The 19,126-nt window shown below is 39.1% G+C and overlaps 1 protein-coding gene across 1 annotated transcript in view; it reads left to right on the top strand.

Annotated features, from left to right (window-relative positions):
• The first annotated feature begins 273 nt into the window (after positions 1-273).
• Positions 274-19,126, top strand: part of LOC122540706 (syndecan-1-like) — a 51,522-nt gene continuing 32,669 nt past the window's right edge. Inside the window, exon 1 of the mRNA XM_043676825.1 lies at positions 274-502. Coding sequence (XP_043532760.1) covers positions 440-502 — 63 coding nt within the window. The 5' untranslated portion in view covers positions 274-439. The remainder of the gene's footprint in view (positions 503-19,126) is intronic.

Below are 19,126 nucleotides of genomic sequence, written 5' to 3'. Positions count from 1 at the left end.
GTTACCGTGGCTTTACCAGAGTTAACTGCATAACTTTTCTGAAAGATACAACCAAAATTAAGGCGCTCCTAATAAAACAAAATTCAAATCAAAAAGCTAAAGCAGATTTGAATGATAACACTAGCAGTATACATGCAAAAGATGACTTTGTTATTTGTTTAAAGCAATGCAAATTGCTAGGTAGAATTTAACACAAAAGGAATGAACAATTTTAACTTCCTCGTCCAGGTGACTAATACACTCTGCCAGGTTTGCTGGAGGCTAGAGCAGTACAGAACTTGTCTCCTGTGTGGTGTGGGCGGTAAAGTGTTGGCTCGGCAGTGACGCTAGAAGCTGGGAACTACATTAGTCGGGAGTTCTGTGAGATTCACTCAGTTAGAGGCGGCTTCACAAATTGTCAAAGAGGCTTTCATTTGCGGGGAGTAAAAGATAAGGCAAAATGAAGATGCCAAGTTTCAGTCTGATGTTTCTTTTGGCGATGGGATTGCCTTTTGCCCTCTTGGTAAGTGAAATTCTGTATTCAGGCACTTGTAGAAAAAATGTCATTAAAATCGAAAGTGATTACACTCGCATAGGATAGAAACATAGAGTACATACTTGAATACTTTTCCCTCTAGATCGATTGTAAAAATGGTGGATGATAGTATTTAACTCGCCAAAAGGAATGTTTATTTGAGTAGGCTTTCACGAGATAAAAGAGGATTAGGTTCCGTGCTCAGTTCACTTCGAGTCTGTAAAGCATTGTGCCTGAGCCTGTTCTCTCAGCTCTGTCTGAGGATCGCGGAGCTGCAGTTGGCTAAAGTTACCTGGATATCACAGTATGGTTCGAAAGAGTGCGCTCGACAGCTTATTTTATACAACAACAGAAACATACAGTCAGCCAGAGCAGACCCCCAAACAGAGGCACACAGCCCAAGGAATACTGTGCATAGAACGCAACTCGAAACAACCACCACCTACAACCGCAGACACACGCGGTAAAGACAGACTTGTGAATTCAGTGAGGCAGGAGTTGATTTGGTGTTAAAGATGGAAAGAACATGCTCAATTATCAGAATGATAAATCCCAGATTCCATCTCATAAGTGATTCCATTTTAATTGGGTTTCCTGCTGCCATATCAATATTCACTTGTTGGGCTACACTGATCTACATCACTTTGGGCAACTCTAAACTCCACATTCGGTGAAAGCATACGCCTTATAGCCTATGTGAGACATAAGTGGAGATTTTACCTGGGATATGATTCAAATCTTAATCTGAGTGGGACTCTGCTGAGGTGTCAGTTAGACAATTGACATTGAAAGCTGTGCTGTCTAAATAGGAACAAATAAAAGAATTTCAACTTGTTTCTATTTGCTAACAGTTTAAGAATTCACAATGTTACTGTAGTGTCAGACAGTTCTGTCAGAAATGCGGGAATGTGATTACAAGAATATAAATGATATTAAAGTGTTTAACTATGTACTTTATTAAAGTGTTTAACTATATATTGTACTCTGACGAGATCATCATTTTCAAAGGCGAATTCAACAAGACATCTCATCAATAAGCTTCAAGAGTTAAGTTGAAGGAAATTAGCACTATCTGCATTCTTTCAAAAGACCTCTGAATCCAAGCAGCATTTATTGAAGTGTTTTCGGATTTCAAAATGCTAACAATGTATTATCCCTTTTCAGCTGCTCTAAGTTGCCAGATCAATGTGGGTGTGGAGTGTGCAGGTATCAATTAACCACCCACTATACATTCTAGTTTACTCCACCAATGTGAACGCCACTGTACATATATGTTCATATATACCACTGTACATATAGGGGCTATACATGGGCTAGGGTTGCATATAGAAAGCAGAATTTAGTTTGCCAGACTGAGCAGAGAAAGTGTGAGGAGGAGGAGGAGGAGGAGCGATCAGCCATAAGTTTTAGCCACTTGGTGGGAAGGAGAAAGAGCTGGGAAATAGGAAATGCTGGAATACCTGGTCTGAAGGCTGCACCTGGAGGGGGCCAGAGAAGCAAGAGATTCTAATGGTTAAAACAGAGCTGAATCCTGCAATGCCACATTGACTGGCTTGAGAATGTGGTGCTGGTGGTGTGCACAGAGGCAGAGTGTTTGGTTTTGAATGTCATTGACCTCTCAGGCTCTGACACTTTGTACAGCTATGTTTGGGTAGCACACACTGCCCAGCCCTGCCTGCACATGCAGGAGCATTGCAAGTTCTGGAAAAAGCCAGACTATTATTTTATGAGATCATATACCTGTAATGAGAGTATACGTGTCCTAACCTTTCAATGTATAGAACGTTCAGACGTGTCTTACTGTACAGAATGTTTTAATTTGTTTTGAGGACCTGCCAAATATTTTATCCTCAGATTACTGTTTCTAAGTATTATATTAAATTAGCTAAACCATCCAAATTGATATTATTGGATAGGATATGGGAGGTTACTAAAATATGTACTTATGTTATAGGATTGGGTTCTGTAGTTTGAAACATTTCTCGCTATCTCGGACTATTCATTAATATCCCTTGTTTTCGTATTTTATGTTCTGTGCAAGGACTATCATTGAAAATGAACAACCTAAATTCAGTTAATTGGCTTAATTATTAACTTGAGCTGGCCATAGATTATAGTGGATCAATACCGAGTGGATATATTTCAGAAATCCCGAAGGAAAAGCATGAGGGAAAGGACGTGAAATGCTGTTCAATGTCAAAGGTGGCTGATAGAATGGTTAGGTGGTGTTTTCTCCTTTGTCACACTGTGGAGTATTCTTAAACCAAATAATCGGTTATGGACTGTCCAGAATTTAATGCTCCTGTTTGTGTGGTATCTTGGTGTCCTTCCTTTTTGAATGTTGAGTGTTTAAATGAATCTGCATGAGAGTTTGTTGGACAGTACCTGTTGTGGCAACAATGTTTTAACCTTGAAATCTGGAAATGTAAGGAAGTAGAACTACCTGTTCTGAAGGATTGAAGTTGTCCCCAGTCAGTTCCACAGGGAACATACTAAAGTACTGACATGAATAAGACATTACAAGTCATCTGTCTAGTTCCAAATATAGTGTTGAGCTATTGAAAATACATTAAAATGACTTTTTGTAGATAAAGTTTTCATTTTTCCAATTAAAATGTGCGATATCATTTAGTTTATAAAATATATCAAGCATGTTCCACATTTTTATAGCAACAACTTTGAAGTAAAATGATTCTGAATACACTTGGAGCTGTCACAGCAATGTGAAACAAATTACCACTAATTTTACAGTGTGAATTCCATCTAAGACTGCACTCAGCTCCATAAATTGTGCTGCACCAGCTATAGATCTGTAGTATAATCACACACTTGGCATCTGGTGCTTACTAAACTTGGGAATATGAACTAGAAAGTTGTCATTGAGTCATAGAGCTGCATAGTATGGAAACAGATCATTCGGTCCACTAAATTAATTATGGAGCATTTCTGTCTTTCTTATAAAAGTCTAAATACTGTAACAAACTCAGAGCCTAACAACAGTTCACTTCAGTTGATAGGTCTCTGCTTACTTTATTTTTCAGATTATCACTCTTGTAATATTTTGCTGCAGTGGTGTTATATTTACATGCTAATGTTATTGACCAATTTGCAATTGTTATTTTCAAACACATCATTTAATCCAATTCTAAAAAGTTTAAGGTTGCTGACTTGGGGGGAAGAAATTGAAACATATAGGTGGTTTGAATCAATTTTACATTATGCATGTTTAAAGAGAGGAGAAGCAATAATCTCATTGGAGTCACTTATGTGATTCTGACTCTGAGTATCTGTGGGAAAATAACAAATGCTTTTGTAAATCTACCACTAGGTGGCAAGCCTTGTGATAATGATCAACATGTTGTCATAATTTTGAAGCCAGGTGTGGGTGGGTGGTTGGGTGTCTGTATGTTTTTTGATGGGAAAGAAACATATTTTTTCAATTACTTTGAACCCCAGTACTTCCTGGTGCTAATTATTTTCAGTGAGATTTGGCATCTATTTAATCAGAAAACTAAGCTAATTCCAAATTGCTCCTAATGCTCTTTCATCTGCTAATGTAGATTATTGTAGGCTGAGAGTATTAATCGGCTTTTCTAGTAAATCTTTCTCACAAGTGAAAAACAAATTCATGCACATTCAACTCGGTCTTGAACAGTTGAATCTGCTCATTTATTCAGCAGCATTGATAAGTGAAGCAATTTAGGTGAATGCTGATCTTTCAAACTGTTTCTTGTTCGTGATGGCTGACAGCAACTTTTATTCTTTCATACGTCAATCTTTTTTAAGGGTGTGGTGCTTAATCCACATAAAAACTATTCTCCAATCAAGAAAGTATTTGGTTTATTGCTATAAGCAAAATGAAAATCCTGATTGGTTGACTTAAGAATGGTGAAAAGAAAAAGTAAATTTGATTAAAAGAAAACCAAATTAGATTAATCTAAACTTGTCTCAGAATCACTAATCTTCACTGGCATACTCTATTTGAATATGTCAATAATATGTGGCCATTTATGCTTTGTATACCCCGTTGACAGTTTAAATACAAGTTTTAGGGAAGGGACATATTAGCCATGATCTGGAAGGACATTTTACTATGGTTCTGAATTATTTTCTTTTCTCTTGGCTTTCATATAAAAGTTCCATGTTTTATCAAACTTTCTATTAAAGCTGGCAAAATGTATTTAAGGGGATGAAGTGTCCTCAGAATGGGGTTTTCCAAACTTACAGGCCTTGCAGAGCACCTTGCTTGAAAGGAGATCAAATCAAACGACTTAGATTAACAACCAGTTCAACTTAATTTCAGACTCTGGGCTTTTAACAATATTAACAGTACTATGAGTTGTTTGCTACTTGTTGTTAAGGTCACAAATAGGGGAGGTGATGGCCTAGTGGTGTTGTTGTTGGACATTAGGCCAGAGCTTCAGGTAATCTTCTGTGAACCCAGGATTGAATCCTGCCGCAGCAGATGGTGGCATTTGAATTCAATAAAAATCTGGAATTAAGAGTCTAATGATGCGGGAAAAACCCATCTGGTTCATTTATGCCCTTAAGGGAAGGAAACTGCCATCATGTGACTCCAGACCCACAGCAATATGATTCAATGCCCTTGGGAAATTAAGAATGGGCAATACCTGAATGCTGACCTAGCCAGTAATGTCCTCATTCTGTGAATGAATAGAGGGGGAAAAAAAACAATTTAATAACTCAAGTTTTAGTGTCAAACAGCACATAAACAGACATTGGTCCGACTTCAAGCCAGCTAAGTTTCCCAAACTAAACCTGGTCCAATTCCCTCTAAATCTTTCCTGTTCATGTACTGTCTAAATACCTTTTACATGTTGTAATGGTACCTGTATCTACCACTTTTCCTGGCAGCTCATTCCATATATGAACTACTCTCCTTTGTGAATAAGTGGCCCCTCAGGTCCTTTTTAAACCTTTCTCCTCTCACTTAAAAATGTGCCCCTTAGTTTTAAACTCACCAACTGTATCCACCTCTATGCCCCTCATGATTTTATAAACCTCTATAAAGTCATCTCAACCTCCTACATTCCCGTGAAAAACGTTCCAGCCTATTCAATCTATTTTTATAATTCCAACCCTCCATTCTCAAAAACATCGAGGTAAGCCTTTTATGAACCTTCTCCAGTTTAATAATATCCTTCCTATAACAGGGCATTCAGAACTGCACACAAACCTCCATAAGAGGCCTCACCAACATCCTGTACAACTTCAACATGACATCCCAACTCCTATACTCAATGGTGTGAGCAATGAAGGCAAGCGTGCTCAATACCTTCTTAAGCACCCTGTCTACCTCTGATGGAACTTTCAAAGAATTATGAATCTGAACTCCTAGGTCTCTCTGTTCAACAACATTACCCAGAGTCCTACCATTAACTGTAAAAGTCCTGCCCTTACTTTCTTTTACCAAAATGCAATATCTCATGTGTATCCAACTTAAACTCCACCTGCCACTCCTCAGCCTATTGACCCAATTAATCAAGATGACCAACGAGGTTTTTGGCACAAGCCATTCTTTAAGGGCCTCCAAGTCAAGTTGCCGAGAAATTTACACAAGACGTTTTCTGTTTGGCCTAACATTGAGTATTTAGCCATTCCCAAATTACTTAAAGTCCATAACTTCAAAAGCTAAGGGTTGGGGCCACACAATAATGAGTGAGAGTAAAGTTAGAATTCACCCAGTTAAAAAAAACTTACAAATTATTCATTACTGAACTATTCATTACTGAATTCATTGCCATTACTTGTTCAGAACTAGTTCACTCATTGTGATATCGAATTGTAAAAGCTATCCAATGCTCTGTGATTAGCTCTGAGCTGTGTTGACCAGGTCATTCCAAGTATTATCAATGAACAGGTTAGCTGGTCAACAATCCAATGTCTGAAGTTCCTTAGACTTGGTTGTGTCAGGCAATGGCACACTGAATGGACCACACAGGATTCATTTCAACTTAATTTTCCATTGAGAATTTTATCATACTTGAGTCAACTCAACACTCTCAAGAACCTTACTTTTCTATTGTTACTCATATCTGCAAGTTTGCCTTTGCATGCAGAATTCCATACAACAGATGGATGTTCTTCGTATGAGAAAACCTGAGAGTGTTAATCAATATAATTCCAGATAGAACAATTTAAACATTTTAGTATTTTCTTCAGCAGCTTGCATTAAGCCTTCTACATTTGAGCAGCTGTGTTATCAATCACACTCATATTAAAGAATGAAACTGTAGAAATATTTACGTAATCTTGTTGTTTGCTCAACCTGGGTAGAATTCATATTTTCATGGAGTCCATCCAATTTATTTCAAGAGAGCGAATAATTGTAGGTGAAACCATTTCCTTTCCATACCCCATTTCTAAAAATACTCAGCCAAGCAAAATCTCAGCATATTATTGATGTGAAATCCAAATCTTCAGTACAGTCTTCAAAATTGATCAGAAAAGATTCCCGATTGACTGAGAACCACTAATTACCACAGACTGTGTAGCATCTTTAAACGTAACGATCGAGTTGGATCATTGTCACTTTAATTTGAAAGGGCTGTTTATGTTTAAAAGCTGCAGAGCAGCATCTAAAATTTGGGCAGGATTCAGTGTAACTTTAACTGACTGTTAAATTGTTTATTCATATTTTCTAGGAACTGAGCACATTTTGAGCAATTAGTTTTGGGCTAACGTGTGCAAACAGCTGCTGATCCAAAAAACAATCTTAAAATGCTGTTTTTTATCTGTAGCAATATATATTAGTGTCTTAAGTGTGTACATAATTGAACCAGAACATTGTGAACTGTCAAATGTTTTCAGCAACAGAAGAATATTATCCCTAAGTGCTGACAGTAGGCCCTGCAGCTCAGATTTTGCAAGTTTACCACTTTAACAAAATACATTAGTTCCTATCTATTCCTTCTTTCTGCTTGCTGTATTGGACTATGTTTGTTCTATGCAGTGTTTGCAAGGAAATTTCCCAGTATTAATGAACTCTCATGATTTTCTGTTATATTCCCTCACAGGTACTTCTTATATCTTGAAGTTATGATAGTTTGTATTTTTTTGTCTGCTGTGATTTTATTTTAGAAATGTCATGCAGTCACCAAGTCATGCAGCATGGAAAGTAGACCTTCGGTACAACTTGTCCATGCCAACCAGTTATCTCAATCTGACCTAGTTCCAGTTGACAGCATTTGGCCCATATCCCTCTAAATCCTTCATATACCCATCTAGATGCCTTGTAAATATTGTAAATGTAGCCACCTCCACCACTTCCTCTGGAAGCTTATTCCATACAAGCACCGCCCTCTACGTGAAAATGTTATTTCTTAGGTCCTTTTTAAGTCTTTCCCCCTCTCACCTCTTGTTTTGGACTCCCCTCACTATGGGAAAAAGACATTGGCTAATCACCCAATCCCTGCCCCTCGTGATTTTATACCAGCCTCTGACTCTCCAGAGAAAGAAGTCCCAGCCTATTCAGTCTCTCCTTGTAGCACAAACCCTCCAGTCCCAGCAACATCCTTGTAAATCTTTTCTGCACCCTTTCAATTTTCACAACATTCTTCCTGTGGTAGGGATACTAGAATTGTATGCAGTATTGTAAAAGTGGCTTCACCAATGTCCTCTATAGCTGCAACATAACATGGGTGGCACGGTGGCACAGTGGTTAGCACTGCTGCATCACAGCACCAGAGACCCGGGTTCCCGCCTCAGGCAACTGTCTGCGTGGAGTTTGCACATTCTCCCCGTGTCTGCGTGGGTTTTCTCCGGGTGCTCAGGTTTCCTCCCACAGTCCAAAAATGTGCAGTTTAGGTGAATTGGCCATGCTACATTGCCCATAGTGTTAGGTGAAGGGGTAAATGTAGGGGAATGGGTCTGGGTGGGTTGCTCTTTGGAGGGTCAGTATGGACTTGTTGGGCCGAAGGGACTGTTTCCACATTATAAGTAATCTAATCCCAACTCCTATGCTCAATGTCTTCGATATGTAATGACTTTAGTTCTTTATGAATAGTGATTATTAAAAGCAACCAAACTAAAATTAGTATCATCTCACTTGTGTCTGTGAGATTATTTTCATTGGTCATTGTTATAAATCAGGAGTAATATAGTGACACTGTAATCCAGTTAGAAGCAAAGATGGTGGTAGTGTTCCAAACTCTAATCCGGGAGGCCAGGGTTCAAGGCCCACCTGTTTCAGAAGTGTGTCATAACATCTATGAACTGGTTGATTAGAAATGCCTATTAATTCAGTTGCCTGTGTGAGGTGGCCAGAAAAAAAATCATTGATGCCAGCTTGGAAAGGAATGATGATGGAATTTTATCAAAGTGGAATAGGAGGAAAGAAAAATAGTGATATTTTTCACTGTAAAATAGTGATATTTAAACAGTGTCCTGATTGCTTTAGATATAAAATATAAGGGTTTTAGCACCTAGCAACTTTGAATTAGAGCAAGGGATGGGTTTTCTTAACCAACATTGAGAATGTGTGATTTAGATTGATTTATTAGTTGTGAACCATCAATATCTCCTTGTTCAAGGGTAAATGTTAACTTCATGTATATAATGGCATGGAAATTGCAGTGGTAATGATGGCAAACCTGTCAATGTTAGCTGGTATGTTGACTGAAACTGAACATGTGTGAAATATAATGTAGAACTCCAGAAGCTGCTGTTAGTGATTCTACACTTCTCCAGAGAATATTTTATTGAAACACCCCAAGGCTGAAAAAAATTGGAAAATCTTATGATCTGACAAGAACTTTCATTTTTACACTAATAATCTCACTGCAAAAAAAAACCCTTGAAAAGATTACATCTTGTTGATTGAAATGTGACTGAGCTCTTAAAAGCATATTAAGTTAATAATTACTGCTAACAACTCTCACTGATCACGAGAAGCTAATTATTTATTTGTGGAATGTCAGGTTCAGTGTTGTGCTGGTGGAAATGATAAATGAGGAGAAAGTGAGGTCTGCAGATGCTGGAGATCAGAGCTGAAAAAGTGTTGCTGGAAAAGCGCAGCAGGTCAGGCAGCATCCAGGAAACAGGAGAATCGACGTTTCGGGCATAAGCCCTTCTTCAGGAATCCTGAAGAAGGGCTTATGCCCGAAACGTCGATTCTCCTGTTCCCTGGATGCTGCCTGACCTGCTGCGCTTTTCCAGCAACACATTTTCAGCTCGGAAATGATAAATGGGCAGGGGAAGCTGATTGAATACTCAATGTGATTCAATCTTTGCCAGTTTTTTTCTGCTATCACAGTTGCTGCTTATCAGAAATATTGCCGTTAGTGACTGCAAGTTTAAACTGACATCAGAGAAAGGGAAAACCATGCTGCAGTGGGCAGTTCTCCTCCAGGTCTGCAGAGATGCACTTAGAGTCATAGAGATGTACAACATGGAAACAGACCCTGTGGGCCTATACTGATTACGTTTGTTTTATTTTATGCTAATGATTTGAAATAAAAACCAAAAGTGTTGTGGAAACTCAACAGGACTGGCAGCATCTATGGAGAGAGAAACAGTGTAAAAGAGAGTTAATGAGCCCAACAAAACTTCTTTGGAACCAGGTCAATGTTAACTCTGTTATGTTTTCCACAGATGCTGCCACATCTGTTGATTTTATCCAACACTTTCTGTTTTAAGTCTTTCTCAACTTACTTGTCTGACTTTGAGGAAATTTTTAGATCAATCTATATTGCCAGCATTTAGAAATGATCTTCTTGCACTAAATACAGTTTTTCAGTTTTGTTTTGTCCCCTTTTACTTTTTCAACATTTAGTTCTACCAACATCGCTCCCTAGAACTCATTTCTCATGTCTAAACCTTGGTAAGAGTTTGTAAGCAATTCAGTTATGGTAAGAATCACAACTCAGATGTTCCCTACAAATGGGGGCATTCACTTTCACTTTTCAGGTAGCCCCGGCTTTGTTATGATTAGATGGCAAGCCCTGGCTCTTTTCTTTGTTCTTCAGGTCCATGATACTCGAGGTCAATCATATCCCAAAAGATGGTGCTGACTCAAAATCAATGAACTGTGTGCAAACCTTCAGTATCATGAATTATATTCTTTCATAGTAGAGTATTTAGTATTGTAAAAGCGAGGCATATTGTACTACATTGCCTAAGTTAATTTTTAAAAATGCTTTTAAGACTTCTTCTTTATATCAAGTTAAAAATCACACAACGCCAGGTTATAATCAACAGGTTTATTTGGAAGCATTAGCTTTCAGAGCGCTGCTCCTTCATCAGGTAGTTGTGGAGTATGAGATTGTATGACACAGAATTTGTCTCCTGTTCTAAAGTGGCTGCATCAACCCTGAGTCAGTTTGCTTCTTGCATACATTGGCTACTGTAGAGGCAAGATCATTTTGACAGCAATCATTTCGCAGGTTGTTTTTTTGCAGTTCTTTTTCTTGACCTTATCTTTATCCTCATTTTTGAAGATAAGAGCATTGGACCGAGGTGAAGGAACAGGTCATTCTGCTCTTTGAGCCTGCAAAATCTGGCTGGGTCTCAATTCCACTTTTTTGTTAACCATCCTTCAGTACTGATGTCCTTATAGAAGATGTTGGGATTTCCTTTTATTTAACAAGACTGGACCAAGCAAGAGCAAGAGCTGAAAATGTGTTGCTGGAAAAGCGCAGCAGGTCAGGCAGCATCCAGCTTATGCCCGAAATGTCGATTCTCCTGTTCCTTGGATGCTGCCTGACCTGCTGCGCTTTTCCAGCAACACATTTTCAGCTCTGATCTCCAGCATCTGCAGTCCTCACTTTCTCCTCCAAGCAAGAGCAAGCAGACCAAGCAGATTTGGAGGTGCTGGTGTTGCACTGGGGTGTACAAAGTTAAAAATCATGCAACACCAGGCTATAGTCCAACAGTTTTATTTGGAAGCACTAGCTTTCAGAGCGCTGCTCCGCAACCATCTGATAGAGTGGCGCTTCGAAAGCTAGTGTTTCCAATTAAACCTGTTGGACTATAACCTGATGTTGTGTGATTTTTAACTTTGTACTCAGACCAGCAGTTTCTAAATTAAACTCCACCTGACTGTAAAACAAGTGCAACTTTAACAATTAGAAATGATTGAATTAAAATTAAGCTTTATAGTGGGCGGTTTCAAAAAAATACAGTTGTGAACTCTAGGCGATGAAGTGATTTTTGAGGAGGAATAAAATGCAAGAAACCTCATCACTGTAGAAATGTGGTGAATAATTGCTTATTAATTAATTGCTCTCTTGAGCCAACTTCCCTTCTCTACTTTGAGGTGTTTGTATATGTGGACAGGAGAAGGAGGAAGTGATGTGTGAAGGTTGCTGGATAGATGGGTGAAGAAGGAATAGTTCCAGGAGTTTTGATACACACTGCTTAATTACATTATTCGCCAATAATACATATCGAATTGTTACTGGGATCACAATACATTCAGCAGGTTGGTATCCATGGAACATGCAGAGATGAAGATGAAGTTGGGTGAATGCCTGGAGGAACAAGATGAGCTGCTGCCAATTAATTGCACTGACTATCATGATGGGAAAGGTTCCACCTAGTTTCTTGGGAAAGAACTGGAGAATTAGAAGTGAGATATGGAAGTTATGAGTTGGGCTAATGATGGAAAGCAATGCATTAAAGTACACTAATAATGGGATTCTGAAGTCACTGTGTAAAACTCAAAACAAAAAAATTGGAAAACAGTTTCTCGGCATTGAGAATTCAATGTTTTCATTCTGTCATATTTTGCCAACTGTCTCGCTGCTGCCCCACTGATCAAGAACAGAAAATTCCACCCAATACTTTTCACTTCTATAAGGAAGCCACCTGTGATTTGAAACAAAATGTTTGATCTTACGTGATTTAAGCATGTCAGTCTAATGGAATCAGTTCAACTTAAATGAGCTGAAAGATTATATGTATGAATAAAGGCAGATACTCAAACTTAAAACCTAAAATCAGTCCCAGTAAGTGAAACACAATTATCCTTTGTTCACATTTTATTATGAACAGTTGAAGAGCACTTAATTAAATGCTTTTTGTATTCAGAAGTGATTGAAGGGTAACATAGAATCATAGAATCCCTACAGTGTGTAAACGGGCCATTCAATCCATCAAGTCCACATCAACCCTCCAAAGAGCATCTCACCCAGTCCCACACCCCTACCCTATCCCTGTAACCCTGCACTTCCCATGGATAACCCACCTAGCCTGCACATCCTTGGACACTACAGGAGATTTACCCTGGCCAATCCACCTAACCTGCACATCCCTGGACACTACATGTGATTTACCATGACCAATCCACCTAATATCTTTATACTGCAGATTCACAGAACAGCTGTGTTGCCTCAATTTTTTTAATTTAACTTATTTTTCTAATTAACCTGTTCAGCGATATTATTCGACACCTCTGGAGTAGAAGGGACTTAAATCTGGGTCTCTCAATCTTGGGGAGGGACACTACTACTGCAGCACAAGAGGGGCCCTACATGTTGCCTCAAAGGCTCCTAATACAGATAATTTGAACTGTTGAATAATACAATTTATATTAAAATGCGACATCAATAATTCAACAGTGCTGAAGTGAAACCCTGATGTTGTGATTCCCTTCCTAGAAGGAAATGTGCACATTTTTGTAATTTTGCAATTACCAATCTCTGGCTCGAGCACAAACTCTTAACAGCTAACTGATTGCTAAGCTTTTTCCCTTTATCTCAACGAAAGACTATAATAAAGTATTTAAGATGTACAATGTTCAGATTTATTAAAAGCATGTGCTTATATATGCACTTTTGACTTGTGAACCTTGGTCATAATTTTTGGACTTTTAGAAAATCAAGAATTTTGGCTATGGGAAAGCAATAGCAAATACATAATTAATACATTTTGCACTATTCCAATAGATGAAGGCAATCATTTATGAGACATAAGCTGACAATACAGTTTTAATTTTATAGTTATAAAGTTCAAATCTGTTTGCAACACAGAGGAAGCCTTTGGTAATTGTATCTATCCTGGATTTATTAAAGAATAGTTCAGCTTGTCTTTCTCTCCCTGCCAAACCTTTTCCCTGTAGCCTAGTAAATCTCTCCTCTTCGGGTAATTATCTAATTCCCTTTTGAAAATCACAGTTGAATTTGTTTTCACCACATTGTCGGTGGGAACAGCTTATCCCTGTCTACTCTGACTGGAATACTTCTGATTTTGGATAACTTTATCAAATCTCCTCTTTTCTAAGGTAAACAGCTCCAGTTTATTCACATAACTGAAGTTCTCACCCTAGAACCGTAAATCTTTTCTGCACCCTCTCACTAATTTTAGTTTTGTACTCCTTGACTCTATTTATGAAGCTTAGGAATCTGTATGTCTTAGTAGCTGCTTTCTCAACCTGTCCAACCACCTTCAATGATATTTCCACGAATCCATCTGTTCGTGAACTCCCTTCAGAATCGTAATCTTAATTTTATATTCCCTTCTTTGTAATTTCTACCAAAACGTACCACTTCGTACTTTCCTGCATGAAGTTTCATGGTTGCATATATTCCATCGGCCTATCTATATACTCATGAAGTTAATCACGACCCTTGTTACAATTCATAATCTTTCCAAGTTTTGTGTCACCTCCAATTTTTGTAATTCTGTCTGTCATGCCTAATTCTAAGTTCTTAATTATATATCAAGAAATGCAGGTGTCCTAATAATGAGCCCCAGTGTATCCCTTCCCACAATCTGAAAAACAATGCAACCAGTCCCTGCTTCCTGTTATTTAGGCAACTTCCTATCTGTGCTGCTTTTCTTCACTTTATTCCGTGGAGCTGAACTTTTCTGAAAGATCTGTTAGATTGCTTTGTCTCAAATGTCTATTGGAAGTCCATGTCCACCACATCACCCCCACTATCATCTGTTATCTCATCAAAAACAATCAAGTTAGTCAAACATGATTTGCTGTTAACGTACCTATGTTGTTTTTCCTTAATTCATTTATATTTATACAGTGACTGTTAATTTTGTCCCAGTTTATTGCTATCGAAGCTTTCCCAACACTAAGATTGTATTTGTTGGACCTATTCTTAAAACGTTTTTCGAACACATACGGAATCAATGTAATACCTCAAGATTCTGGCTCCACAACAGTTTCTGAGGAATAGTTTAAGATCACAATCTGGGCTTCTGCAGTTTTCACCCTTAATTTCCTCAATATCCCTGAATGCATCTCATCAACTTTATATGCAACTCCCCTATCTGGCACTATTTAGCCCATCCTGTGTCACATATGTATCAGAGTAAAATCCTAAATCTATCAATATATTTGATTGTATTATTGCATTCATAACTGCTATAGTGATTTTTGAAAGTAAAAAATGTGATCTTGATTGGATCAGTTTTCTCAAGTGTAAAAGCAGAAAAGGCTGGTATTTTGTTGGGCAGGTTTAATGATGTGTGGCCATTTTAGTTTTCTTTCATTCACTTGGAGTTGAAAATTAATCACTTTTTTTATTTAGGTGGCAGATCCTTAGATATCAGTTTTATGTCTGGGTTCAGCAAATGTGATTATTCTAGGAGACACATTCTAAATTTTTTTTGGAATTAGCAGGAATTGCATTTAGTCCATTTAATTCCCTTGCAGGGTGGATGGTCACAGTGTACTCCCATATCATGTAACTTTGTGCTGTTCACCTGCCTGCATGGGGGTTCAAATGTAAACTTCTCAGTTGAGCAAGCGATAAGCGATTATCTTTAAGGGCAATCATTTGGCATCTGCTATGTTTACATGGTTCCAAGATAACCCACATGATAGAGGAAGCTAGGAACCATTTCAAGCAAATTTGAAGTATTCCTGAACAATGATAAATATTGAGCCTCCAGTCAAGCAGAACCTAGAGAGTGAAGGCTGACACTGGGATTGAAACATAGAAACATAGTAGTTGGGAGCAGGAATAGGCAATTTGGTCTCTCGAGTCTGCTCTGTCATTCAATATGATTTTGGATGATCATTAAGCTTAATGCCCTAATCCCACTCTCCCCTCATATCCCTAGATTCCGTTAGCCATAAGGGCTATATCTACCTCCTTCTTGAAAACACAGAATATTTTGGCTTCGACTACTTTCTGTGGTAGTGAATTCCACAGGCTCACCACTCTCTGGGTGAAGAAATGCCTCCTCATCTCAGTCCTAAAAAATTTACCCTTTATCCTTAACACTTGGTTCTGGACTCCCCCACAATTGAGAACATCCTTCCTCTAGCTAACCTGTTTAATCCTGCCTGAATTTTGTAGGTTTCTTTGAGATCTCCCACTTTCTTATAAATCCCTCTGAATCCAATCCTAACAGACTCAATCTCTCCTGATATATCAGACCTGCTCTCCCAGGAATCAGTTAGGAACTGGGCTGTTTTCTCATAGCTTTAAGCCAAAGGGTGGATAGATGAGGTCTTTCCTTTGGGAAACCTCCCAATGCTCTGCTCAATCAAGCTGTATGACTCTAGCTGGCTCTCAGGCAGCATCCAGGGAACAGGAGAATCGACGTTTCGGGCATAAGCCCTTCTTCAGGAATGAGGAAAGTTTGTCCAGCAGGCTAAGATAAAAGGTAGGGAGGAGGGACTTGGGGGAGGGGCGTCAGAAATGTGATAGGTGGAAAGAGGTCAAGGTGAGGGTGATAGGTCAGACTGGGGTGGGGGCGGAGAGGTCGGGAAGAAGATTGCAGGTTCGCCTTCCTAACCTGCAATCTTCTTCCCGACCTCTCCGCCCCCACCCCAGTCTGACCTATCACCCTCACCTTGACCTCTTTCCACCTATCACATTTCCGACGCCCCTCCCCCAAGTCCCTCCTCCCTACCTTGTATCTTAGCCTGCTGGACAAACTTTCCTCATTCCTGAAGAAGGGCTTATGCCCGAAACGTCGATTCTCCTGTTCCCTGGATGCTGCCTGACCTGCTGCGCTTTTCCAGTAACACATTTCCAGCTCTGATCTCCAGCATCTGCAGACCTCACTTTCTCCTCTAGCTGGCTCTCATCCAGCATAAGTTCATAAGGTATATGAGCAGCATTAGGCCATTCAGCCCATCAAGTCTGCTCCGCCATTCCATCATGGCTGATATGTGCCCCCATTGTCCTGCCTTCTCTCCATATCCCTTCAACCCATTACCAATTAAAAATCTGTCTAATTCCACCTTAAATTTACTGTCTGTCCCAGCATCCACCACACATTGGGGTAGCAAATTCCACTGATGAAAGGATATTTGTATCTCCTCTATTAACCAGGACTTCAGTTTGGCTTGAAGACATTAGATTCTGTCAGTGAAGAGGCAAACCTCATCCATCCAAAGGAAAGACCTCATCCATCCAACCTTTGGCTTAAAGCTATTGAGCCCAAAGAAACTCTGCAACAACAGATGATATTAGACCTAAATTCTGTGAAAAGTTTGGGAAAATTCAGGTGAACATCACTTAGGCATGTTCTTACACCATGCCTAGATTTACCTGATCATTATGCTTAATTCTGTGGACTCAGAATTTCCAGTGAAGTCATCTGCCACTTAGCAAATTTAGGCAAGCTGACCTTCAACCCACATTGCATCTTCCAAAACATTCCTGAATTTGTGCCAGGTTTGAATGGGTTAAAGGAATCAAATTCATATTTCTGGTCTGTGGTGCCCATATTCAGAAACTTAAATATATTTCCTATAGGTTTGTATCATGACAATGTCAGTGACTTGCATGCAAGATGAAAAAAAGCATTACATTTTCTGTAACAAAAACAGAAATTGCTGGAAAAACTCTACAGGTCAGGCATCATCTGTGCAGAGAAAGCAGAGTTAACATTTTGGATCCAGTGACTATTCTTCAGAACTGATAGTAGCTCGGGGAAGGTCGTACTTATGCAGAAGATAGGGTGGAGAGGAGGTGAGAGAAGACACAACTGGTGGAGATAGAGCCCAAAGAGAGAGATAAACAGTTGGGCAGCCTGGGAGAATGAATAGCTGCTAATGGGGACCATTAGTGGCTGACCATGAGTTAATTCCTAGGATGATGATGTCTGCTTGTACAAAGGGGCATAACTGCAAATTAAGGGGTGATAGATTTAAGACAGATGTCAGAGGCAGGTTCTTCACTCAGAGAGTGGTAAAGGCGTGGAATGTCCTGCCTGCCAACGTAGTTAACTCAGCCACATTAGGGGCATTTAAAGAGGCCTTGGATTAGCATATGGATGACTATGGGATAGTGTAGGGGGATGGGCTTAGATTAGTTCACAGATCGGCACAACATTGAGGGTCGAAGGGCCTGTTCTGCGCTCTATTGTTCTATATTCTATGCTGTGGTAGCAGCCCATATGATGACAAGACCTGGTGTGTGGAGCTTGAGGTAAAAGAACTGGGTGGGGTTGGTGGGGTCGGGGTGGGGGGGCGGGGTGGGGGGGGGGGGGGGGGCAATGTTAAAGCTCTAAAATTGTTGAACTTACATTGAAAGTTGCAAACATTTCTGGACCTGTTGTATAATTGATAATTTGATTGATTTTGACTTCAGTTTTCATGCATAATGTGGGGCATGATGAAGGAAAATGACATAGATTTGGCACTTTCTTTGGACATCATATATTCACAATGATTTCCACTTGATTTGTGCCAGGATTTTTTTTCATGTACTATCATGTACCCAGGTGGTTTTCATGACATTTTGACTTGCAGACACAAGCGGCTTGCTGAGTTAGGTATTATCACAAAATATGGGGCTGCAGTGTAGATTTCCAACAGTTTGAATTGGTTGTTCTGTTTAAACATGCTTTGAGTTATGTTTCCATGTAAGGCAGCTGACCAAAGAGAAATGTGAACAGTGCAAGAAAGTGTTTCTTTGTCAAACAATCATTAAAGGTTACATTCTGAGTCATACCTTAAATCATCTTGTCTCTCTCATAATTTTAGGATTATTTCAACTGCACCCAGCAGTGAATTCCCATTCTAAAAATATCTTAGTTAAGGCAACCTTTATTAAAACCAAAACACATTGTTTAGTTACTGAATAGATTTTACATTTTGTAATTTGATATTGGATTGTAAAGCATGCAAGTGCCATCACAAGGAATTAATGTTCATCCAAAGCTATTGACCTTTTGAAATGGCAGCACCTGAAGCAGTTGTGTTGGCAAAACATCACTTTAATGTATCATTTTAGTTGCATGTTGCAATGGAAAAAGTCATTTTAATCCATTTGTGAAAAGCTGATGAACTGAAAGGAGCCATTTAACTCAACAAACATTTAAGCGGTTACTTGCTGCATTTGGGCTACCTAATCTAATGATGCGTGCAAATGATTCGCCTTTTCAAACAACTATCCTTTCCTTTCTTTAAAAAAAACCTTGGTTCTGCTTTGACGTTATTTTTATTCTTTCATTGGACATGGGTGCCACTGGAAGGTCTGTAGACCATCCCCAACTGCCCTTGAACTGAGGGGATTGCTGGGGCATTTCAGAGGGCAGTTGAAAGTCAACCCCTTCACTGTGGGTCTGGAGTCACGTGTGGTACAGAGCAGGTATGTAGGGCAGATTATATTAAAGTAAAAAACTGCAGGTGCTGGAAGTCTGAAACAAAAACAAAATTTGCTAGAGGACCTCAAC

Source organism: Chiloscyllium plagiosum, chromosome 3 (assembly GCF_004010195.1).
Source record: "Chiloscyllium plagiosum isolate BGI_BamShark_2017 chromosome 3, ASM401019v2, whole genome shotgun sequence".
Classification (NCBI taxonomy): domain Eukaryota; kingdom Metazoa; phylum Chordata; class Chondrichthyes; order Orectolobiformes; family Hemiscylliidae; genus Chiloscyllium; species Chiloscyllium plagiosum.
This window is presented reverse-complemented; position numbering and strand designations above follow the sequence as displayed.